Raw genomic sequence first — 24,841 nt, 5'->3', positions numbered from 1 at the left:
CTCTGCAAAAGCAGAGATGGAGTTATGGTCCCTCCAGTCTCAGTGACTGCACAGCAGCACTTGGCACCCAAAGGGGAGCAGTACTTTGTGCCAGGGGCTGCACAACTCAGTGCAGGTGGCAGACCCTGCCACAGAAAACATGTTCATCCAGCCAAGCAGAAAAGATCCCCCTACAATATAAATTGAGTTCCAAGAGTTAGAGACAGAGCAGATGAGAGGTGTGTCCCATTAATACCCATCACTTAAGGAAGCAAAGATGGGTCTTGATCACCCTGACCTTGCAAGCTTTGTGCATGCACTTCAGGGAAATACTTCACATTGCACCCCAGTATCATTAATTCCATTATTTTGGCCATTTGATAACTCATGAGAGCTCTTCATATATCAAGAGCCTAATTTGATTGCTTTAAAAAACGGTTTCCACCCTACTGCATCCCTAAAACAAATTCAACCATCACAAACTATTCACTGAATGAGAAGATTGTCATACCCAGCCCCATCTCCTATTGCTGAAATGCCTACAAGGTCACATCTCTTTTCAGCCCTGCCTGACTTCTCTTCAGTCTGAAAGGTCTGATGGAATTGCAGCTTCAGGTGCTGTAACTACAACTTTTATCCCTTTTTTTTCATTTACCATTTGTCTTGCTTAATAATGAGCCTAAAGAAATACTGTAAGGAATGCATCCCTAGAGTCAATGTCAGTACAAGGACTTGCAGAGAACACTGCTGGACAGGTGAAAGAGGCTGGCCACCACCAGGAGGCAGGAAATTTGTTGTGTGTAGGTGAATGCAGCTAAGGGAGCCTCCCCTGCCTGCTCTGATCTCATGCAGCAATCTGAGGTGCAGCCCATCAGTGTCACTGGTGATGTCTAGAGGATGGCTAAAAGCCATCTTTGTTCCAAGTGTTGGAAGTCAGGCCTTAATTTGGTTCCTTCTTCCTGGAACGTGGAGGATTGAGCGCATTTCGGGGAACAGACGGCGCAGAGATTGCCGGAATAGCCAGGAAAAAAGGCAAAACAGATTGGGAGCAGTCTCCCACACAACTTCCAGCACATATGTGCTGGCAGAGCTCAGCTCAGCTCTTAACTCATCCACCAGAATAGAACATGACCGGGCAAACAAGCTCAGGTGGTGGATGAATGCAGGAAAATATTTACAACACCAGGAAAAGCAAGTGGGTGTCCAAAAAACCAACAGCCAACCAACAAAGTAAAAGTGAATTCTGGCAAAGGCCAGAAGCCCTAGAGATACCCTTTGGAGTTTCTAACCAGGACTCACCCCACGAAACCCAGGCCACCTCAGAGCAGAGCCTGGCTCTGGTGTGGGAAAGAAACCAAACTGGGAAGAGTGAAATTCTTGGATGAGCTTTTGAGGTGTTTGCACTCATTCATTTCACTGGTACTTGTGCAGCACAGTCTCTGTGTGACAACTTGGAGGTTTCTAGCTAAGGAACATAGTGCTGGGGTGGGAAGTGCTGCCTGGGAGATGGGATCCAGCAGAAATGTCTGTTCTCTCCAGGGCTTTGCCACTACCTGTGCAGAGAAGAGCAGCACTGCTGCTGCAATAGCAGTGCTTAGGTAACAGCAAATCAGGAATCCACGTGTACCATCAGGCTATAGATCTGTGTTTAGCACAAAGAATGATCTATGGGCAGATTACCAAGTAGTTATTCAATGACTGACTGCATAAGAATGCCACATAACCAGGCAGTTGTTAACAGGGTCGATATTTTTCAGCACAATTGCAGAGGTTTGATGGTCTGTAGCTGTCTAGGAAATTGTCTCAGCCCCACAGCTAACACAGCCTCACTCTGTACTCTGGAGGGGAAGATGTACTGACATAGATGATGTGCAAAACACACCAAATAGTGGTGTTTATATAGCTTTAAAAATGGGGAGACAAAAGAATAGCATCCTCTCAAAACCACTGTATTATTTAAGTGGTTCTGGCTGTAACACATTTCAACAGCAGCTGTGAACCTGCTGAGAAAAGCTACTCTGCTATTACTCTGATGGGTGTTTATGAAGTCAAAACTAAACCCCCTATTTTCCTTCACCTTCCCACTCATTCCATCTCAAAAGAGAGATTGAGAAATGCTGTATTTTGAGACAAATTCTACTTTTACAGCAGTGCAAATCTACTGACTTCAGATTTATTATTGACTGACAGTGGCATGAGGAGAGATTCCAGGATTCATTTATGTGCATCGCTGCTTTTGAAAAGTGTATTTCCTGTATTTCGTGCTCCCAGCCAATTTAATCTACCACTTGTTGTCGTGGAAACATGGACTTTTCCCTCCTCCTCCTTCCAAAATGGCAGTATTCCAGTTTTCCCTCTGCTGTAGTGCTTCTCTGACTAATCCATGCATCCCCAGTGCCCCAGAGCACGGTGAACTCTTGGAATACTCTGCTGTGCATTAGGCAACAGGGCTCCCAACAGGTCTTGGTTCCTTTATTATATGTTCAGAGCACAGATAATAAGCCCTCGATGGAATTCAGTGAGTTGAGAGCTCTTTGTGTCACGAGGCAGAAAAGACACGATTATTTGCAATATCTGCTTCCTGTCTCACAGACACACGTTGTTTTAGAAGAGGTTTCAGCTGAAACCTGGGGGAGTAAAACACTTGCTAGACTGAATGGTGACTCAGGGAAAGGTTGTTGAATTAAATTTGATATCTGGCTGTTTAGAAAGTGGATGTTTGAAGTGCCTGGGTGGCTTGTGCTGCTTGGGAACGTAACCATAGTTAAATACATTCCAGTATAACTTATTGTCTCAATGAAAGTACAAATTCCTTGAAAAGATTATACCTGTAATATTCACTTCGTGTACTGCTTCACCTTCTTGTATTTGTACAAGTACACATGATGCGTGAAGTGGCACTTAAAAGATGATGGGGACAGGAATAAAATGCAGAAACATGGGTAGAGGAATCAGACAGGAAGAACAAAGGGTTTTTATACACAGAGGAACCAGAACTTGAGCACTTAAAGCTGATCTTTACCACACTGAAAACATTGGCTTGGGGAAGTGGAGGATGCTGGACCAAGGTTTCCTGGCAACAAAAAGAGAAGAGGAGGCATCTTTATTCAGATCTGGACTCTGTAGGTGTGGTGCTGCCCTGAGGTTCCTGGAGAAGCATTTTCAAGTTGACTCACCCAGGAACTGCAGATGTAGCTAAAAGCACACTCAGATGAGACCCTGGTTTGTCCCTCAGGTAACAGAGTGTGAAGTTCACAATGCTGCTGGAGACAGAACAATACCAAGCAGAAAGCACTTTAGACTGACAGCCTAAAAGCAAAACAGCACCAAGGCTCAGCACAGAGCACTCACAAAGACAGTTTCATCTACTGACAGCACAAAAGCTGTGCCATGCTTCCCAAGGACAGCACATTCAGTGCCACTTCTCCACAGAAATGTCTCAGGGCAGCTTTGCTCACTGAAAAGGCATCATCAGCCCTTCAGACTGAGACACTCGGCAGGGAACTGGGCTGAATGCACAGAACTTTGGGGAACATTTTGTTTAGATTGACCAAAAAAAAGTGGGATGTGTGTAAATGTACAGACTACTGGTAGCCCTAATGCAGAAATTGAGGAGATGCTGAACTGAGTCCAGCCTAAGCTCACCTGAGGATTAGCAAGGGTTTTTTTTTGATGAATCTCCAACTGTGCTCCAACTCCCGGTCACTGGACTAAAAACCAGGGAATCTGCCCTAATTTCAGAAGGCTGGGAGGACTTGACACAGATTCATTCCAGAGACAGAAAGGCAGGGGGGCAGGTACAAAGGACAGATCAGCTGTCAGCACTGATTAGCTGTGTACAATTGAATGCATTTCATTACTGGGCAGGAGCCATCCAGGTAAGCATCTCGCTGATGCTAAAAATAACCCCAGCGGGCTCAGCGTGGGCGTGTGTGCAAGGCTCAGCTCCTCACACCAGACAGCAGCTAAATATAGAGCCACAATTGAATTCTGTGGGCGTGGGGGAGCCAGGGGAGTCTCCTGTCTCCTCGCTCTGCTCCAGCAAGGTGTGATGCAGCTGGGGGCTGCTGTCAGACCTGCTCGTGGCTGCAGGATTTTATTAGGAGCATGCACAGCACCCACGTGCTCAGTGAGGATTTGGGATTTTTTTTTAATGGTTTGCCCCTTTTCAGTTATGGCCTCTGCTTTTCAGGCTACAGAAAAGAAAGATGTTGTGAGGGATGGAGGGGGGAGCAGTAGGAAGAATGGAGGAAGTGCAAGTGAAGCTGAGATTTTTTTTTTTAGTGCTGCCTCCAGGATTAAGAGGTCCAGATCCCAAGGCCTGAATACTTCCTATGCTCTTTCTTGGTGTCAGGCAGTGGCACACAGCTGGAAACCCTGCTGTGAACACAGTGACAGCACTGGCCTGGTCAAGGCTGGGGGTTAGTGCTTGCTGCCAGAGTTCCTGAGACAGCCTTCAAGGGTGAAAATGAGGAGGAGAGGGAGAAGACTTAAGTGTCATTAAGGTCACCAAGCAATGAGTAAGTTCAGCCTTCCGTTTACATGGCTTTTCAAGCCTGGGGAGATGCAGTGCTGTTCAAATAAAGCACTAGAGAGGGTTCAAGTGCATCTGCACATGCTGTACCTTGACAACGCTGTCCTCTTGCCTAAAGGACTGAGAAAGGTTTGTTCCCTTTCAGGTATTAAACTCCAAGAACAGAACCAACCTCACTAACACCAATCCCCGGTCAGCAAGTAAACTTGAGTACCCCGAGTGTGTGATCATACCAGGCCCTCTGGACAGCAGCTCTTGAGCCAGAAGCGCTTCCTTGCTTCAGCAGCACTTGCACAATTAATTATGGAGCACCCAGTAAGCTCTGGGCAAGAGCCTTGATCTGCAGCTGAACCAAGATGAGCAATTTGCTGTCTCAGACCAGCCCACAGTTCATCTGGCAAGAATTTTTGAACACACAAATTCACCTATAAAGGGTTGAACCACGGCTGCCTTTGTCCTGGGTTAATTCCTGGTTTGAAACAAGCACTCAGAGGTGCTCCCAGTGCAGGCCTGTATTGCTGAGGAATCAGCATTCGCCTCCTGCTGAAAATGGGGAGTCTTTGTGCACACATGAGGCAATGTCACTGCAGAGGCAGTAAATTCTGCCAGGCAACAACATAAAGTTCCAAATTCCCAGGGCACAGCTGATTAAAGATTGTCTTCTGGGAAGACACTATCTCCTTACACTGCTCTGTTTTAGTCCCCTGGCTCCAGTGCTGGGAATTCCTAATCAAACCTGTTTTCCACAGCACAGTGAAGGCAAGGGCAGCAGGTCAGAGCACAGCAGGCAAGAGAAGAGCAGAGCAGCAGGTGGAAACAGAGATAGGAATATTCAGGGCCTTTTCTGGGACACAAGAGTCAATTCCTTGAATAGATCTGACTTAAGTGGCACAAGTGAAACTAGAAAAAAAAAATCAGAGTGCAGAAAGCCATAAGTATAACAGGGAGCATAATCACATAAATAAACTTGCAGGAAATCTGCTTAAGCAAGTATCACTGAATAAGGAAAATCCTTTTTGGGAAGAAAACAGTGCACTTCTTTTGCCCTGCCAACCCACCCACTACCAGCATCACATGCTCAGCTCAGATCCTTTCCCAGAAATTGGGCTCCTCCCCACGCCTGAAGATCTGGGCTCTACCCCTGTGGTGAGACAAGCAGTCATAAAGCAAAGAGGAAATGCATAAAATGCCAGTAATGCTTCACCTTACACTGGATTATGATTCAGGTCCTTGAGCTCATGTGGGTCTGCAGTACAAGTAATTACAGAAAGAAATTACTTTAATTTAATTTGCAGAGCCTAATCGATGGAGACCAAAGTAAGCTGCTCTGGTTGTCACAGTGATTTGTGCTGTTGTGGGATGAAAAGCTGACCAGAACAAGGTGCTGTAACAGTTGTGAGCTCCTGATAGCCCAAGGGTTGGGCAGGGAGGGATTCAGGCATTCACAGTGCAAGCCCTCACTTTGTATAGGCATGGTCACTGTGTCACTGAGAGGATTTAGGATTATGGTTTTTTGGGTTAGATCTATTAATGAAATTCAGGAAGAATGTTTTCTGCATTTAAAACCAAGCACTTACTGCACTTTGTTGGAACAGAAGCCAGATGGGATGGACAGTGTGTATCTGAAAGGCTGTGAACTGTGTAAGCACAGTCTCAGCCAGAAAGGGGTTTGGCTGCTTTTTTTTTAACACATCCATTTCGGATGTGCCACTTTAAAGCATTTGAGAACAAAAGAATAGGGGTAAACTTTGGATATTGTGTTGGTTCTCCTCCCACTTGCCTTTTAAACCTAACCAAATTTATAGGTAGACTGGATATCGATGAGTGTCACCATGACTGTTGCAGTGAATTGCCTGCAGAATACCTAAATGGTCACTTCTCCGACAAAATCTGAAATGTGGCTTGGTTTGGAGAAGAAAAAGCTCCTTAGTGTGCAGAGCCACAGCTGCACACACTGTCCCTGGGGCACAGCATTGAGCTATCCCTGCTTTATGAAGGGTTCTCAGATGAATCACCTGTGCTTTCACATGAAGAACTTGATCATATTTTTGGGCTCTCTTCCAAGAAAACTGTCTTTCAGCACATGTGATCCAAGGAAACTGTAATTCATAGCCTGCAGTTTCTGGTTCACCAGATTCTGTGAGTTACTACAGTTCCCTCCTCCTGCAGCTCTGAGCACAGCTTTTGTAGCCTGGTTCATTCAGGACCTCAATTCCTTCAGGAATCATAGCTTGGGCTTGCTGCTTTCATATGGAGAAAACTGGGTCAGTCTAGCACAGTTCCTACGTTTTTGAAATAACTTCAGAGAAGGTTGTGGGGGGGAATGAAAGAAATAAATATTTAGAAAACAGGAAGTGGGGGAAGGAGAGAAAACAGGTCAGAAGAGAAGGTCATTGATTTTCCTCAATAGATGATGTGCAATTGTATCAATTATTAAAACATGACTCTAGCTAAGTCTCTCTGATTCCATTGCCTGTGCCCAGCTGGAAAGCTGCAGCTGTATAACCAGGTCTTGGGAGTACTGCAAGTTTCCTTTAGTATCTGTTTTTCAGGATAATTAACTCAGCCAAATGGCCAGCACACTTCCTTGACCTCCCCAGACTCTGGAGAGTGTTTTTTTTCCTGGAAAGCACTCTTATTTTCTATCTTTTCCTTTAGCTCTCACTTACAACACACCAGAAAACAAACAAACAAACAAAACCAAGGACTCCCAGGTTTATCAATCCATGCTCATGGTTTTATCCAGTAAAATTAAGAAGAAACGGACCACACCTCTGGAGGCTGAGGACCTCCTCCTGTTGAAAGTCCACTTATGCAGAGGAAAACAAGGCAACTGGGAAACAACCAGCAAGGTGGCAAAATCTGAGTCTTAAATGATATTACAAACAGGTACTACAGACTGGTTAGTCCATTGTTTTGCTAAGATGTGTCAGTCACTATAGAGCATACAGGCAAGAAACAAAGAGCAGAGTAAAACCTGAGTGCCTCACTGCAGGAAAAAAACCTCTCAAAACCAAGACTATGTGGCTCACAGATGAGCCGCCAGTGTCATTTGCTTGAGATGATCATATTCATTAAGCAAATTAAATTCTGAATGAATTAATACTTCATTAGTTTCTCAGAAATTATGTTAAAAAAAAAAAAAATCAAAGCCAGGCCCTCTCAGCAGTCTCTGCAGAAAACAGCTGGCCTGTTGCACAGAGATCAGCCTAATTTGAGGATGTCTACAAAAGCCATATTCTGGCCAGGCTGCACTGCAGCCTTGTTATAATCATCACTGGGAGTGGCTGCAGCGCTTCAAATACCACCCAGCTAGGAAAAATCCTTCTTCTCAGGAGAAGGTTAAACAAACCAGGACTGATGTGGTAAGGGAAGTTTTATTTATGGGCCTTGTGCAGTTGAGCTTACAGAAATCCCTTTCTCAGCCTGTTTATACCATGAAGGAAAAAGGTAACAGGGGATGAATGATGTGTGTGGAAGTGCCAAGCTTGGGTCTAGGGGTGATGGGAGCAGGAGGCTCGGGGCTGGCAGGGAGTTCTGGTGCACTGCAATGCTGGGACTTGCTGTGCATCAGCTGCTGTGACAGGAGCAGCTGCAAAAGGAAAATGGCTCTGAGGGAGGGTGTGTGCACAGAGCCAGGACCTGTCTGAGCTCTGGGAGTCACTGCCAGCTCCCACAGCTCTGCCTGCCCTTCCCCACCTCCAGTCCCTCCTCAGGCAGGGAACAACTCGGAGGACAATCACAGAGGTGGCACCGTGGGATCCTTTCTGAGAGCGCTCACAAAGGTTTTGTGTGGCAGCCTTGAGCATTGGCAGTGACAGTTCGTGTTGTACCACAACAAATCACAGCTGTAATGTCCAAACATGATGTTACATAATTGAATTTTTACATTTTATTCAGTTCTCAGAAGATCAGAATATTCTGTTCTATGTGAAATTAGTGAGCAAATTCTATTTGGATTTTCGTGACAATAACTAAACACAGGATGCTAAACAAAGTTAAGGAGGGTCCCAGAAAGCTCTGGGGAAGAGCAGACAATACGAGGATGGCATTTTAAAACTCAAATCCTGACTGTATTTTCCTGTAAGTTAGCCTGTCTGCAGTGGCACATTGGCATCAAGTGGCAAGTCATACTTCTCACCCCATCCAATTTAGAAAACAAAGAAAAACAGAATTACTGAAATACCACTTGTGGAGGGAAGTGAATAAATTCCCAGAGGGGCTGCAAATCTGGTTTTTCAGACAAGATAGTGTGCTGCATTCTCCTATTCTGTAAAACAGAGATAACCACGTAGACCAGTTTTGCAGAGCACTGTGAGAGCTGCTGCTGAAAGAACTACAAAACTGATGATTATTGAGACCAGGGGACTCACACCCCTACAGACTTTTTGGACCACATCTTTGAGCTGTTAATGGAATTTCTTATTTCACTCTGCACTGAGAGCAGGAACACTCTTTGTATTGAAAAATCAACAGATAACCGCAAGAGAAATTTTGAAAGCAGCAAAATATTAAAAGCAAATAAGAGTGCAGTAAAGAGCAGGATTCAGAGCCTGCTGTGGGCAAAGGCTGGTGTGGCTCTGGCCAGCCAAGGTTGGTGACAGTGTGAGGCCAAGCTGTTGGTCTGACTCTGCCCTGGAAAACACTGGGCCAACAAAAGTGTGCACGAGAGGAACAGCAAATGTACAGCAGATGGTGAAATGCTGTCTGCAGGCAGGGATATCCCATCCTTTGGAGAGGCTGTGTGGGTGAGTGACAGGCGAGAACTCAGTGCTTGCCTTGCCAGGGGGAGCATTCCCAGCGAGGCTCCTGCAGCCTGGCAGCAGCTGTGCAGCCACACACACCTCCCAGCAGGGCCTGCCCGTCCCAGCAGCATCTGCAGCTCCACAAATTGCTGTCATTTTGGATTTTCCTTCAGGGATTACACAGAGTACTCAGACTGCTGCATTTGCCTTGATATACTTCAGTAATTCAGAAAGCTGCTCCTTGGTATCAAGTCTGACACTCCAAAGGGTTTGCTAAAAGTGCCACAGCATGTCCCCTCCTGCCTGGAGCTGCTGGGTTAGGAGGTTCACAGCTCCATACCCCCAGGTCTGGGGTAAATCCTCACTGCAAAGACACCTTGCAGAGGTTGTCACCTCCCAGACTTTGCAGATTACCAAAGGGTCTTTGGTGTGTGCCTCCAGGTGACAGGGAAGGATGTTTTCCAGAACTCATACCTCGTGGGGAAATTCCCAGCAGCTCACACCCGTGGCAGGAAGGTCCACTCAAATCCCCTTGCATGGAGTGAGGGGGAGGAGGAGAATTGACACCCAGCTGACAGCCCACACACACCAGTACTTTCTCTGCTCTCTGCAAATCCAGCTGTGGTTTCTTCCGGTGACCCAAATCCCACAGCTGCACATTGCAGTGGCATCTGTCATAGGGGCAACTGTTCATGGATTAAGTGCACAATACTGCAGGATCTTAGTGCAGCCCTGAGCATCCCAGCTGAGGCCAGGGCATTCTCGGACACTTCCATCCAGGAACAATATCTGTTTGTTGCCCTCTGAAACAGAGCTAGAGCTACAGACTGAACTGACATGTCTCCGTTATCCTGTCCCTGTCTTTGCTGGCTGCCATGCCTGGAACTGCACTCCTGGCTTCCCAGGAAACTGAGTCAGGAGCCTACAGACATTTCATTTTGTACAGGGCACAAAGGTGGCTGACAAGTCAGCCCGAGCCTCCCTAGAGAACAGGCATGAACATTGTATTAGGGATTGCTCAGACAGTGAAGTCAAAAATCTAGCTTTTTTCTTTTCTTATCTTTCCCCCCAGTTTTCTTATTTTTTATCATAATCCAGTAAGCACCCAGGAGCATGGAACTCTCACCAGGACAGGAAAGTCTCAAGTCAATGGCAGTCCTTACCAAGGGGCTGAGATTTACCTCTGCTGGTTCTTTCAGACTCCCTCCTGCTGCTCATACAGTTGCTATCAGAGTAGATTTTAGCATCATTTCAGCAGTAGATCTGTAGCATTGCTTTTTCCTTTTTTTTTGTTCTGTGGGAACACAGGGTTCCAGAGTTTTATTCCCGTTTTAGAGGAGAAGAGAAAGGGGGGGGGGAAAAAGAAAGAAAACCTCTTGCTTTACAATGAAATGTTATTAACCATTTTCAGTGACCTCCACAAAGTGACCAGGTCATACTCAGCACTTTGTTTCTGCAGGAAGACCCTCCAATACCCATTTTATACCCAGCCTGAAGCCCTGCAGAGGAGGGGCACTGGGAGCTGCGCTGCTCGCTCTGTTATTTGAAGAGTGTGTTCTTTCAGCACTTTGCTTTGCTGAGCTATTTTTAGTTTGAAAGTATTCCCCAAACCAGCTCTTTGCCCAGCTGCAAGGCAGAGCAGAAGTGAGAACAAGCTGCTGTTGATGAGAACAGTGCTGCTGCTCACACTGACATTGCTCCTGAACAAGACACTCATCAAACTACAGACAGGGAACATGTCTTTGGCTGAACAACCCATTGTACTTTTGTCACCCAAATGACTAAATATTGTAATTCTATCACAAACAGGACAGATCCACTATCCAGCAGCTCTGTTAAACCACAGAGTGGGGAAGAGGGTGGAAGGGAGATGAGGAAGCTGCTGCTTTGAAATAAGCAGTTATTACATTTAAACCCCATGCCAGCATGCTAATTCTTGCATATTAACTAATAATAGTTAATCAGATGAAATTTAGAGCTGTTATTTTTAAATTTATGTTTTGTTGGTCCCACAACATGCAACAGCATCCTCCAAGAGTCCTTATCTGAGTGTGGAGAGAGATTTTCAAGCAAAAGCCTGCTGAAGGTGGTGGTAGGATGCTCAGCAGCTGCGCTGAGCTTTGCAGCAGGTCTTTGAATTGGGCCCTGATCTGCTCCCAGCTGTGCCTGGCCTTTCTTCCTCACACCTTGGGAAAATTAGACACCCAAAGGTCAAATGCAGCAGGGCTTTCACAGGTGGTGAGAGCAGTGATTACCCTCAAGGCTTCTCCACCGGAATCCTCAGACACAGATCCTGGATGTGTTGTTGTTTCAGCCCACACAGAGCTCACAGCCCTGTGCAATAACAAACCCGTCCCAGGGCAGGTCCTCCAGGGACAGGGGGTCATGCTGGGCAAGTGTGTGGTTTCTATTTCAGCTGAAATCTGAACTCTTTGTAGGGCTCCTATCACAGAAATGATAAAGATGGACAACAGTAATTGCCTGCTAGATGAGTGACAACATAATTAACTGAACTCTTGCTGATTTGCAGCTTTGAAAATCCAGACAGAACTAAAGGCCAAACAAATAAATAACACATGTAATTAAGGCAACATTTATAGCCTCTGTGTCTATCTGCAGTTTTCTTATTTGGAGGCAAAATATAGTACATGATGGCACAGAGACACAAATATCAGGCGACTTTAAAGAATGCAACTCGCAGTATTTAGCAAACCAGCTCACCCTTTTCACACTGCCCTGAGCTCCCTAGTGCCAGAAAAGGTCAGCAACTGCTCTTAGGAAGATACTCCTGGATGCTGCAAGGGCTTGAAAACCTCTGTTTTGGGGTTGTTCAGCCTAGGGACAAGAAGCTTCTAAGGAGACAATGTTGGGGCCTTCCAGGGATTAAAGAGGATTCTAAAAAAATAGGGAGAGCAACCTTTTACATGGGCAGATAGTGATAGGGGGGAATGGTTTCAAACTGAAGGAAGGTTGGGTTAGATTAGATATGAGAAAGATATTTTTACAGTAAGGATGGTAAAACACTAGAACAGGTTACTGAGAGGGGTGATGGATGTCCCATTCCTGGAAACATTCAGTGTCAGCTTGGATAAGGCTCTGAACAACCTGATCTATTTGAAGATGTCCCTGCTCATCACAGGGACATTGGATAAGATGCCTTTAAAGGTTCTTTCCACCTCAAACTACCCCGATTCTATGATTTTCCGGTTACGGGAAATGCTGGCAACATCAATTCCCACTTTTTACATGATCCATAATTACCTTGGGGTAAAAACAAGTTTGTGTCTCGGTGTCTGCCTTCTAATTTTGTACAGGCAGTAACAGAGAAGTCCCTCCCACCACAGATTTACTACTACCCATAATTGTACATTGCAAGCAGGCACAGTGCAGTGCGTGGGTGACTCAAAGCCCTGGCACACATCTTCTTCACAGCTACTTATAGGAAGGATGAAAATAAATTTCTTGTTGAATTGAACATGATGTTCTGGCAACAGAGATGCCTATTTAAGAGGCAGAGCCTCCTGATGGGCAGCAGACACAAGCAGCTTTATGAGAAGCAAAACCAGGGCACTCCCATTTCTCCTCCCTTAGCCTGGGCTGTGAGAGGGATCCTTCCCACCACCTCCCTTCCCAACTCATCTGCAAAACCACCTGACATGAGGAACAATCAATGCAGCTGCTGCTGGCTACAGCTCATTTACTGATGGCTGGATTGATTGCTCCCTTGTCAGTCCAGGGCCCACAGGCACATGCACGTGTCCAAGTCTACTCACTTCACTCCTCTCTTTGGAGATCATCAGAATCACATGGATCTTACTAACACCAGCAACAGGATTCCAAAGTGAAACTTTTGGCTTCAGCTACAAATCCAAAATAAATTCAGTTTTGTGACAATCATACACACAGATACTGTGCAACAGATTCTATGAAAAAATATATTTGGAGAACAGGAACACGTTTTGGGGACAGATAAGAAACCACAGAAACCTGAGCTGTTTTTCACTGGATTCTGCTTGAATGCTTGCTTGAGTCAGCCAGGGAGGTGAGATACAGACTAAGAAGAGGAGAGGAAGGAAGGACTGAGTAAAAGGAACGACTGTCTGAGGTGTGGGAAGTCAGCACAGCCTCGTACACACACAGGAACCTGTACCTGTCCCAAATTGGCCTCTCATCAGCCAGTCTGTGCCCACACCTGCAAACCCTCAGCCTGCTGTGGCTTTGCTGGGATGCAGCTCCCACAAGGCACAAAGCAGACACTGCTGAGGGTAACTGTGAGGGCAGAGGACTTGGCAGCAGCTCCTGTTCCCAGGACACACTGATGCATTGCCCGTCTGACAGCAGCCCGGGGTGCTGGTGACATGCAGATCTCAGCCTGCTGAGCACTCAGTCGCCTGTCACTGCCCAATATGATCAGTCCTTGTGTAACAGTGGTCCCAAGACATTCACTCCCTTCAGGAGAAGGAGACAATCTGGCAGTGTGAAGCAAATATTGATCTCCTGATCAATATCAGAGGCATGTGTGCGAGTGGCTGCGTTCACAAACGTGACCTTGCTCCAGAGGGGACAAGCCATTTGTGGCTTCTCCCACACTCCAAATCCACATCTGCACTTGTGCTCATGTCCAGCATGATCCTGACAGGGCTCTGCTGGCAGAGGGAAGCCTGTTTTGCTGCAATTACACACCACACACGTCCACCAAAGGAAAAGGCAGGCACCACAGCTCCCTTGGCCCTCTGGGAGCAGAGGGAGCTCATGGATGTCAGAGGATTCCCATGTGCACCTTGCACTGGGAAAACAAACACCTCGAGGCCATGTGCAAACTCCGAGCACCTGAGGTGCCTCGAGACCCAGCTGGCTGTACCTGCAGGGTGTTCTGGGGAGAAGCACAGGTGACTGAGCTAACTTGCAGTGACCTGCTCCTCTCACCCCCAGGAGGAACACTGGGAGAACATGGGAGCAAGCAAAGTATTTGGCTTCTCAGAGATTATAATAAATGTATGTTATCATCTCTCTGAGCCCAAATTATTGGAGAAAACATTCTAAAGGAAGAATGTATTCTGAAAATACACCCAGAACACTCCCCAAGCTTCAAGCCACTGAAGAATACCTGCTGCTTGAAGGTTTATGCTCACTTTGCACAGAACAGCAGTTACAATCTCTGCAATTTTTCTGAACATGAGAAATAGCTGCACGTAAAGTGCTGTGTCCATCCCCTTTTACCCCCACACACTTACTAGTTTCATGTTCAGAAAAATTGCAGAGATTGTAACTGCTGTTCTGTGCAAAGTGAGCATAAACCTTCAAGCAGCAGGTATTCTTCAGTGGCTTGAAGCTTGGGGAGTGTTCTGGGTGTATTTTCAGAATACATTCTTCCTTTAGAATGTTTTCTCCAATAATTTGGGCTCAGAGAGATGATAACATACATTTATTATAATCTCTGAGAAGCCAAATACTTTGCTTGCTCCCATGTTCTCCCAGTGTTCCTCCTGGGGGTGAGAGGAGCAGGTCATTGCATTGTGACTACTTTGGTATTACGAGAAAATAAAAGCTGGTGTCTGTCTAAACTTGGAGCAGAGCATCTCTGACATGTGCAGCAATCTCTGAACTGTATCCATACACCACTTACAGCAAAGTGACTCTGGGGCCTCCAGTTGTGCTCAGTTTCCCAGAGGAAGCTGCAGTCACCTCTGAGGTGCTGCCAGTTCAGCTCCACTCACTGCTGCTCTTGGCATCCCTTGGTTTAACTAACAGGGAAGCAAAATCCTGGACTGAGCACTCTTAATATGAGACCATGGCAATTCCAGTGACACTGGTGGGGGGGGGGGGGGAAGCTGGACAGAGGTAGGACCAGCCTGCAAGTAACTCAAGCATTTTCAAGAAAGGTTCAAGACCTTCCCCAGCAGAGCTGGCCCCACAGCTGCTCAGAGGGAGCACTCCTGCCTCACCAGGCAGCACAGAAATGCCCAAACCTAGGTTTTCATAACACCCAAGAACATAAGAGCATTAATTGGCTGTTTTTCCCAGAAGCAAGAAATAGATGTCCAAACCAGCTGAAAGGAAATCATTACTGTCATACAACAGAAGTGGTGGATTACGTGAGTGTTCCCCATGGAGCTCGCAGTCACCTTGCTGAGGTGAGTCCACGTGGGGCTGTAAGTCCCTGGGTGAAAAAAACAGGAACAAAAAGCACAAGACTCACCCAGGCAGGACCACGCTGTGTTGCAGCAGTGCTGGAGCCTCCTGTCCACCTCAGGCCTTCCAATGTCACCTCCAGCCATGGCTGCTGGGCAGCATGAGCCAGGCTGGCCCTGCTGAGCCCTCCTCACCCAGGGGCAGGGGCTGCACTGGATCCACAGGAAACGAGGCAGGACTCTGATTCAAAATCACCTGCCTCATACAGAATTCTCTCTGCAAAGCCTGTGGGGACCATCCATAATTACTGAGGGCTCAGCCCTCACAAAGGCTCCTTCATGGCAGGCGCCTGTTTCATCCTCCAGAACCTCACACCGGTGTGGTTCTCCCCTGCTCTGCAGTCTGCTGGTAATTGTTATTCAGCTGGAGTTTGTTTCTTTGAAGATAGATGTGAGCATCTCCTCTGTGGCTCCTCAGTCTCTCCATGGCCTGTTCTGGCTGTGCTCCCGGTGCTGAGGGGAGCCGGGGCCATGTCCCCAGGCCAGGTGTCCCTGAGGTGTGGTGGCATTCCCGAGGGATGGACAGTCCCTTCTGAGGGAAGACACTGAGTTCAGCACACAGGGTGTGTTTCTGCTTCTGCCAGAGACAGGATTTCAGGAAAATCACGAAATAAATATCCAGAATAGAGCAGCTGTTGCTCAGAGTCTGCAGCACAAAGAGGAAAGCTCTCCCAAGCAGAGGCACAATCTCACCGGAAATGGTTTCTTACATTAAAGCTCCTTCAGGAGGGATGTGGATTTTCACAGGGGTGACCTGTGCTCTGCTGAGCCCTCAGAAGATGCAGGCAGGTCCTGAGGGTGTTCCTGGGGCTGCCAGACCCTGCTGTGGGGTGAGGGGTCCCCCACCATCCCCAGGGCAGCTCGGGCAAGGTGGGCTCTGCCCTGCAGCGGCCACGGGGGTCTCGCCTGAGGGGGACCAGACAAGGCAGTGGAGTCCCTTCACCAGTGCTAAAATGTCACAACATGTGTCACAGTTGAGATGGCCACGACACCCAGAGCATCTCCACACAATTTCAGAGGGCTTCAGCCCACACAGTCACACCACTTCAGAAGCTGGATCTGCCCTTCGTGTTCTTCAGCCCGCCCTTTTATCCCCTCACGCTAATGCATGGCACCTGTGTGCCCTCTGTTCCCTGTGTGGCTGCTCAGCACACCTGGGCACTCCGTGGCTGATTGCTGCCAGTTCTCTCTCCCGTTTGCACATCTGTGCCCACCCGGGATGAGGCTCAGCCCCAGCCCAGTCACCACAGGGTGTGTGCCCGCAGTAAAGTCCTGCAGAAAGGGGGGCTGGAGCCCCAATTGCCCCGGGCCAGCTCACAGAGCTGTGTGGCCCCAGGCCGTGCTCCAGACCCATCACTGTCAGGGCATCTGCAGCCCTTCACCTTCAGCCAGGCCCAGCCACCCCACAGCAGAAAGGAAGTGAAAATTGTTTCTGGGCACAGAGGAGCTTCTCCTGAACAGCAGAAATTACAAACAGGCCCAAAATGTCCCCAGACCTTGATAACAACATTGTCAGAGGTTTTTGCCACTTCTCGTTTGATTGTGACTTTTGCTGTCCTTGGTGTTTTCACTCTGTCCCCACCTTCCTGAAACCCTGTTAGAAATTTATTTTTAACCAAAGTCCGTGTCCAGTCTTGTGACTGTGACGCAAAGTTTGGAAGTGTGGTCTGTATCTCTGAAAAGCCCAGGATAAACCCCTGCAATGCTCTCATGTGCACTTATTCCTGTGTTTGTCTGCACCTTTGCCTTCTGCTGGGGGTATGCTGAGGGTGTGCACAGAAAAATGAGCACTTACATGTATTTATCAAAGCCAAAAGGGAAATGGGGTTTAAATAATCAACCATCATACATATTATATATAAATACCGAGCATTCACCCAGAATCACAGAATATTCATATACATTTGCATTCTCATACTGTTCTAATAGTTCTGTTAGGCTTTTAATCTCCCAGTTTAAAAGGGGCCTCTGAAATCTAATGTACAGGTTTGGGAGAATCTATCAATCTCACATGGCAGGGCTGTAATTAAGAATGGCTGAGAGAGAGGCATATGAGCAGCAGGTCAGGTGGACCTTTTGTTTGCAGAGGAGCTCTCCAATGCATTCTGCCCTGATTTATATTACAAAATGCACTTTATCTGTTTCAAACAAAACCTAGCCAGACTTGTGTAATTTCTGGTACATGCAGGGAAATGAGGGAGGAGTCCAAGGGTAACAGGAATTTGAAATACAAGTTTAAAGCCTTTAGTTTCAGCATCATTCCTGTTTCAGTTGGGATTATTGCAACTTCTGCTGCTGGAGTATCTGACCCATAGGTCAGGAGAAAAGCCTTAGGTGATACAAAGCTTTAGGAAGGGAGAGTTAGGCTGTACGTGTTTCTGCACAAGAGCTCATCTGTGCTTTCTGTTGGTGTGAATTTGGTGCAGTAGTAATTAACAGTATAATATAAGTTGTGGTGCTTCCTGTTGCCAAAGATGAGAGTTTTTTCCAGAGAGTTTAATTATAAAAGGGTGGTCTGATAACATCTGGCCACAGAGCTGATTTGGAAGGTATATTGGGTAGGGCTTACAAAACAAGGAAAAATTAGAATTAGGTGATTTTACTGGGTTTTTTTTTTGCAGTGTGTTAACAATTCATTTTTCCCATATTTGATAAAATGTAGATCCTGTAACAGCATGGATATATAACTTTATATATAACTTTATAATTATTCATTTATATACCCAGCAGAGGAATAACTGCAGCAGTTTGCAGTGTGGTCCCTGCTCTGAGGGTTTCTTTGTGTCTGTAACTTCATCTCCGGCTTGGCAACATCTGCTGGGAGCAGAGGATGAGAATCCTCAGCCTTGCCAGGAAGCATCGGGAACTCTTTCCCATCTGCTGGCTGGATTCTGACATGAAATGTGTGTGTGTGAGTGTGTGTGTGTGCCTAGGGGAGGCTCCGGTTACCTGAGATCTCTGCAGATACCCCAGTGCCTCGTGGGGGAGTCTCATTTAGAATGCGCAATGAAATCGCTGTGGCACCGATCATATGATTTGAGGAGTCAATCCTGAGGCAGCACTATGAAAAGGGGAGGTGGAACCAAGACACTCCGTGCAGACAGCCGGGCTGTGAGCAGCACACGGATTGCACTCGGCAGGCAGGAGCAGAGCTGGGGGATGAGGACTCGGGAGATCACAGAAAATCTTCATTTCTGCCCAGCCTGCCTCTTGTCAGGATGCTCCGCTGGTGCGAGTAGAGAAAAGGAAATGTGCTGCTATGTGTGATTAAAAGGTGAAGGCAGTGATAGAGGCAGAAGATCACTGTGAACTCCTTTGTAACCACCTTGAGAGTGAATTTTACCTCTGGAGAGTGCTGGTTCCAGTGACTGACTGGAAAGTGGGATGAAAAGGATGCAGGTTCCGAGGAAGCGTTTCACTGACAGCAGAGCAAACTAGAGGAGAACTTTTACCTGCATTCCTGGCATTTGGGAAAAACAATATAAGAAAGAATTCTCTGCCAGGATTATTTTTTTTTTTTCCCTTCTTCACGAGTCCTGGAGACAGATTTTGTAGATCCCTCCTGAGGAAAACACCAACCAGAAGTCAGAATTCTACAGACTTTCTAAAGAACAGACATGGTACAAAATGTGATTTTGGTGTTTTTCCGCAGGCGACTCAGCCAAAGACCCGCTGTTGAGGAGCTAGAAAGAAGGAATATACTGAAACGTGAGTACTTTCTTTTTCTAAAATAATTATGTATGTCTGTTGAAATTAGTGATTGCATTTCCAGAACATATCATTTTGAAATATACAAATTAAATCACTGGGATTATTTCTGTACCTAAAAGTTTTATTTTTTCACAAAGACTTGCAGTCTGAGGACAAAAATAACCATTCAGGTTCAGGCTTTCAAATAATTTTCATTCTGATTCCACTGTTACTGGTGTCTGAGAGGGGAATACAATCCGAGTGTCACAGTGCCATGAGAATTGGAGTGACATTTTTCAAGACACGGATTTTCAGGGCAAGCACTGAATAGCACTGGCAGTAGAGTGGCAGGGGGAAGCATCCTTGCAGAGATGTGATTCTTCCCAGGTCACTTTGTTCGTGTCACTGGAGACCTTCCAAAACCAAGTCAAAGATCAGCTTGAGATATCAGAATTATTAGAGGGACAGTCCCTGGCCTGTTACAGGTGCTGTCACAGGGGAGTGTTCTCAGCATCTCTCAAATTCACAAGGCAAAACTTGGCAACTCTTTTCCTAAGTGTTTCCAGGGGATCAAACAAGTGATGAACGTAATCCCTTCCCTTAAAACTGCTGAATTAGGGGAAGGTGAGAGACAGCTTTGAAATTGTCTCCACTATGGATCTCAAAAGGGGGAATCCATCTGCTATTTAGTCTCTTTAGTATTGAAAGACAAAACCCAGAGCGATGTGAACTATAGGATTTCATTAAACAAGCATAAAAAATAAAGCCACAGAAATCTGTCACACAAGCAGTGCTGCCTACACTGTGTGATTTGTATTTAATCATGTGATTGTAATTCACTGGGCAAAAAGTCATCAGCATTGTGTTACCTAAAATTTTGTGTCTCAAAACTTTCTTAGTGATTCCTAGGGAAAAACCTTATGCTCTTGCCATTAAAGTTATTTGAGATTTCATTTCAGTTTTCACACAAAGAGATTCCACAGGCAGTGTATATTTAGCAGTGTTTTCTGTACAGTTCCAATGCACAGATAACACACAGTAAAATGAGTTCTATTTTGCATGTGCACAGCTTGAGGAGGAAAAGGAAACCTCTTTGCAACATGAGTGGGTGAACTTGGCTAAACTTCACCTGTCATCTACCAGAGAGGCAGGAAAATGCAGTAACCCAAGATCCTGAGCTATGTGGAAACAGATTTTCAAGAGTCAGTAAGGAAGATCTCTGAAAATCTGTTGGGTTTTTTTAAATTTTTTCCTGGCTAAGGAAAAGCTGATCTCCATTGAAAAAATCTGTTCCTTTATGTTTACTTTTTTGAAGTGTGCTGGTTACATCCTTAATCTGGGTTAAACTGACCAGTTGTAATAATAAAAAAGTTTGAATACATTCATATAATAAGCTTAGAGAGAGATAAAGCAGAAAGAAGATAAAGCAGAATTAAAGATACTTCCTGAATACCAGCTAAACATACTGGTCTAGATTTGTATCTCATTTAAAGAGCTCCCAGCATGGAGCAGATTTATTGACTTCTGTTGAGTTGCTCAGGCTTTATACAGGTTCAGCTGGGATCAGAACCACTTCCATTTCATTTACCTCTGCCATTATTACAAAAGCTGAGCATCCTGTATAGCTGTAGCAGTATAAAAGCCCTTCAGTGAAATCCCCACAACCTCCTCCAGGTGCAATAAGGGTTTGTGCAATTTTAATTGATGTTCATAATTGGTACTCCTGTCAGAAGTTCTTCTATGGACTCATAATTCACATTTGTACAACTCTAGTAAAAATAGGGAAGCAAATTGCAAAGTACAACTACTGTCACTTTAAAGCAAATCTCAGCAAGATTTCAAAAAGTGATTTCTTATCTCCTTTAGGGAGTTGTTTCTGAGATAAAAGTAATACTTAAAAAGCAAACTTAAAGCCAGCAATTTCTTACAATTTTTTTGTAATTTTTTTTGTTTGATTTTCCAAGTCCCTTAACCATAGAAACACTGCTGGCTTCTCACCAAGCATGAAAAGCAAATGAACTAAACTCAGAGCCCAGGTGTCACCTGTGTCCTTGCTGAACAGAAAGCTGAACTTGCAGCCAAGAAGGCACCTCTTGAACCCCACTGTGCAGTCCCTGCTTATTCTGAACCCAGGGAGATGCTTTAGTGTCACGCAGAGCTCAGAATGAATTCCAGCTCTGCACAGGCCCCCTCAGCACTGGGAGCATCTCTGCTGAGATTTATAAAACCAGCCCTCAGCAATGAATGGGTTTGTGTGGGCAGAAGGATGGTGATGGGGAAAGCCTCTCTGGGCTGTCTGAGTAATAATTCCTGAGCTTTAGAATTCCTTTGCCAGCATTTCATGTCAAATCTCAGGTTATTTATTTTCTTTCTTTTTTTTTTTTTTTTTTTTTTGTAAAAGAACTATTTTTTTATTTTTGGAGCTGGAAATAAGCACTGAACCCAAGTGAATAGAAATAAGTGACTACACATCTAATATATTTGGAAAAGTATTTTTTGATCAGAAATGTGTATTTTTGGCTTTTCTTTGGGAATTAGAATTGTAGAATCACAGAAGGGTTTGGCTTGGAAGGGACCTTAAAAATCATCAAGTTCCAGCCTCTGCCATGGACAGGGACACTCCACTGGACCAGGCTGCTCCAAGCCCCATCCAATCTGCCTTGAAGGCGTCCAGGGTTGGAGCAGCCACATTTTCTCTGGGCAGTTCTTTCACTGCATATCACATCACATCTTTAATAGGCACTACACCACAGAAAATTATCTATTTTTCATAAAACAAAAATACAAAATAGGAATATCTTCTCTAAAATGGATGGGTGAATTAAAGCTGAATGAAAGCCTCTTGCAGGTGTCTCTATATCTAAGAATACCCTCTACTTTTGAAAGCTTGTTCTCCTTTTACACATTGCAGTTTGAAATAGCTGCTCATCCCTGACACAGCACTAATTTTAGCTGACCTGTTCTCTTTACATTTTGTGCCTTGCCACAGAACTGTGTAATGCAGTGTAATGCAGCACATTATAGCATTTTAAATTAATTTGATTTACATTTCTACCCTAGCCAGGTGGAGCTGTGCACTTCTATGTTATTTTAAATAGACTTGATTGCATCTCAGTGTCATCTAATGAGTGCAAAAATCAGGGAGAAAAATGCTTCATTGTTAAAAATATCTTGGAAATCCATCTGCAGTGCTAGTGGGTTTTGGAGGCATAGTAGAAATCACGTGTGTGCTTTAACACTGGAAATATCTAATGCAAGTGGTATAATAAACCCCACAGTGGTACCCAGAGATTCCCTGAATGGTTAAACCTTTTTCTCTGGCTCTGCAGCTTTGTTCAGGTCACGGGCTCAGGCCTTAATTTAGTAACAGATAGTACTGGGAATAGCAAGGCCATTAACTCGTTTCCTAAGGCAGGGGATCTATTTCTCAGTGTTACAGCACTCGGCGCTATTTTTAGAGGCAGTGTGTAGGAGTTCTCACGGCTGGAATGTTAATAGGCACAACACACAAAGCTCAGAGCAGAGCTCTGCACAGGAACCCTGGCAGGAGGAAAGGGTCTCTCTCATGCCAGGGAAAGCCAAGGTGCCAGCCAGTGCCATGAGTGATGCAGCCTGAGAGAGCGGGGCTGAGGACACGATGGGCTCTCCCTGGAGGGCTGCAATGACTCCTGAGCATCTGACAGCATGAAAGGTTCCAGCAATATGGAGAGTAAAAAAGGATGATTGATCAACTATGGAGTGTTTTTGATCAACTATGGAGTGTTTTGATTTTCCTTCTGAAGTTCATCCGAGTGGAGTGTTGGTGTGGCTGCTGTTGTTTCATTAAATCCCCGTGGAGTTCAGAGCTGACATTGGCACCAGCACGGTGTCCTCACGGAGAGGTGACTCTGTGCTCCAGCACACACCAGAGATGCACTGAATTACCAAAACACACAACTGCCAGCTGCTCGCTGGGCTGTGCTGGTTGTTGCCTGGAACTTGGGAAAACACCAAACTTCCTCATGAGGAAAGTCATCTTTTTTTTTATATTCTCTGCAGAACGAAATGATCAAACGGAACAGGAAGAGAGGAGGGAAATCAAGCAGAGACTGACAAGAAAGGTAAAATCTTGCAATACCTGCTATTAGCTTTTAGAAATTTAGCAAAATTCCTTTAATATCACTTTATATATTATATTATAATATAATATATATCACCCTATTATAATATAATATAAGCCATGGAGTTTATTACACAACCTCCCTTAATATTCATCCTCCTCAGCAGTGTCTGGTAATATCAATTACAGACATAACTACCTTGTCTCAGCTAGATGAGATTTAGTAGAATATTTACACATAAACTTACTCAGAAAATGGGTATTATGGCATATTTGTCAGCTGCTTTGCTGGTGAAGGACTTTTTCATTCTTTGTAGCAGAGCTGACTCCCTGCTGAACACCAGGTCTGCTCCCATAGTACATTTCTTTTTGCATTTAAAATATCCTCAGAATAAGAACAAGATCTTGTTGTTCTGTTCTTAGAAATCCCTAATGGAATTACAGACCAAATATGCTGATAACTTGTTCAAGCTAGACTGAAATTTTTACAGTGGGTCTAGTGTTGAGGATCTCACACAGACAATCTGCCTCTGCCTGTAGCAGAACACCCTACAGCATCTGGAATGATCTGGAGATCATAAAAAATCCATCATGATTCCTTTACATTTTGAAAATATATTTTATCAATATCTGGGTTAAAATATTTTCTTCTTTTGTCCATCATAAAGGCACTGTAGCTCCATTTAAACCATTATTACTCTCCTAGCAGTTCTCCAAATGGTGAAATATTTCCCTGGAGTTTCCAAGGGTTGGGTTGTTTTCATATTTGTAAATGCACACTGAGCCAAGATGAAAAGAAGCAAATACTGCATTTTTTTACTGATTCATTTGTTATTAACCCTGTTTTTATTTCACAAAACTTCTGAATACAGCTTAACCAGAGACCTACAGTTGATGAACTGAGAGACAGAAAGATCCTGATTCGATTCAGTGATTATGTGGAAGTGGCAAAAGCACAGGACTACGACAGGAGAGCAGACAAACCATGGACACGACTGTCAGCAGCAGACAAGGTACTGCCACAACCACAAAGTTCTGCTTTCTCCTTACTTTGTAATGGTACATCACATTCTCTACAGACTTGAACCTCTGCAACATTTCATCTCTGTAAAAGTTACCAAGATTTTTTACGTTGCAATCATACCAATGTCATAAAATAGCCTATTTAGTACTCGAAAGGCTTCTACCCACCCACCCAAAAAGGTGTCTCCCCATTAAGGGACAAATGGGTTTAGAGGACTCATAGAAAAAGACCAGAGCACTCCTATTGCAGTAGCTGCTCTCCCAGGCTCTCTAAAATGGTGAATAAGATATTCCATAGTAATCAACAGAATAAGGATTTTATATTTGCCTTGGATGTACTTTTATTACAATTAGCCTTTTCCTGGTTTTACTGTCAACATTCATGTTGCAATTAACAAGGCAGGTTTAAGGAAGTGACAGCTCTGCACATATTGGTGGCACACATCAGGAAGTCAGAGTCAGAGCTCCACCTTTGCATTTGTGACTGAAAAATGGATCAATTTCTTGGCAGCTTCTCCTAATCCTTAATAAATTTTAACTGGATTCTTATTAAATGTGAGACAGCCAGCTCTGAGGTGTT

General features: G+C 45.1%; 1 protein-coding gene across 4 annotated transcripts in view; it reads left to right on the top strand.

Moving 5' to 3' along the window:
* Window positions 1–24,841, top strand: part of PHACTR3 (phosphatase and actin regulator 3) — a 98,471-nt gene that overhangs the window by 71,205 nt on the left and 2,425 nt on the right. For all 4 annotated transcript variants that reach the window (XM_030288432.4, XM_002198849.7, XM_072916955.1 and 1 more), the window contains exons 9-11: window positions 19,102–19,157; window positions 23,178–23,239; window positions 24,111–24,251. In XM_030288432.4, the coding sequence (XP_030144292.4) occupies window positions 19,102–19,157; window positions 23,178–23,239; window positions 24,111–24,251 (259 nt within the window). The remainder of the gene's footprint in view (window positions 1–19,101; window positions 19,158–23,177; window positions 23,240–24,110; window positions 24,252–24,841) is intronic.

Source organism: Taeniopygia guttata, chromosome 20 (genome assembly GCF_048771995.1).
Source record: "Taeniopygia guttata chromosome 20, bTaeGut7.mat, whole genome shotgun sequence".
Lineage (NCBI taxonomy): Eukaryota > Metazoa > Chordata > Aves > Passeriformes > Estrildidae > Taeniopygia > Taeniopygia guttata.
This window is presented reverse-complemented; position numbering and strand designations above follow the sequence as displayed.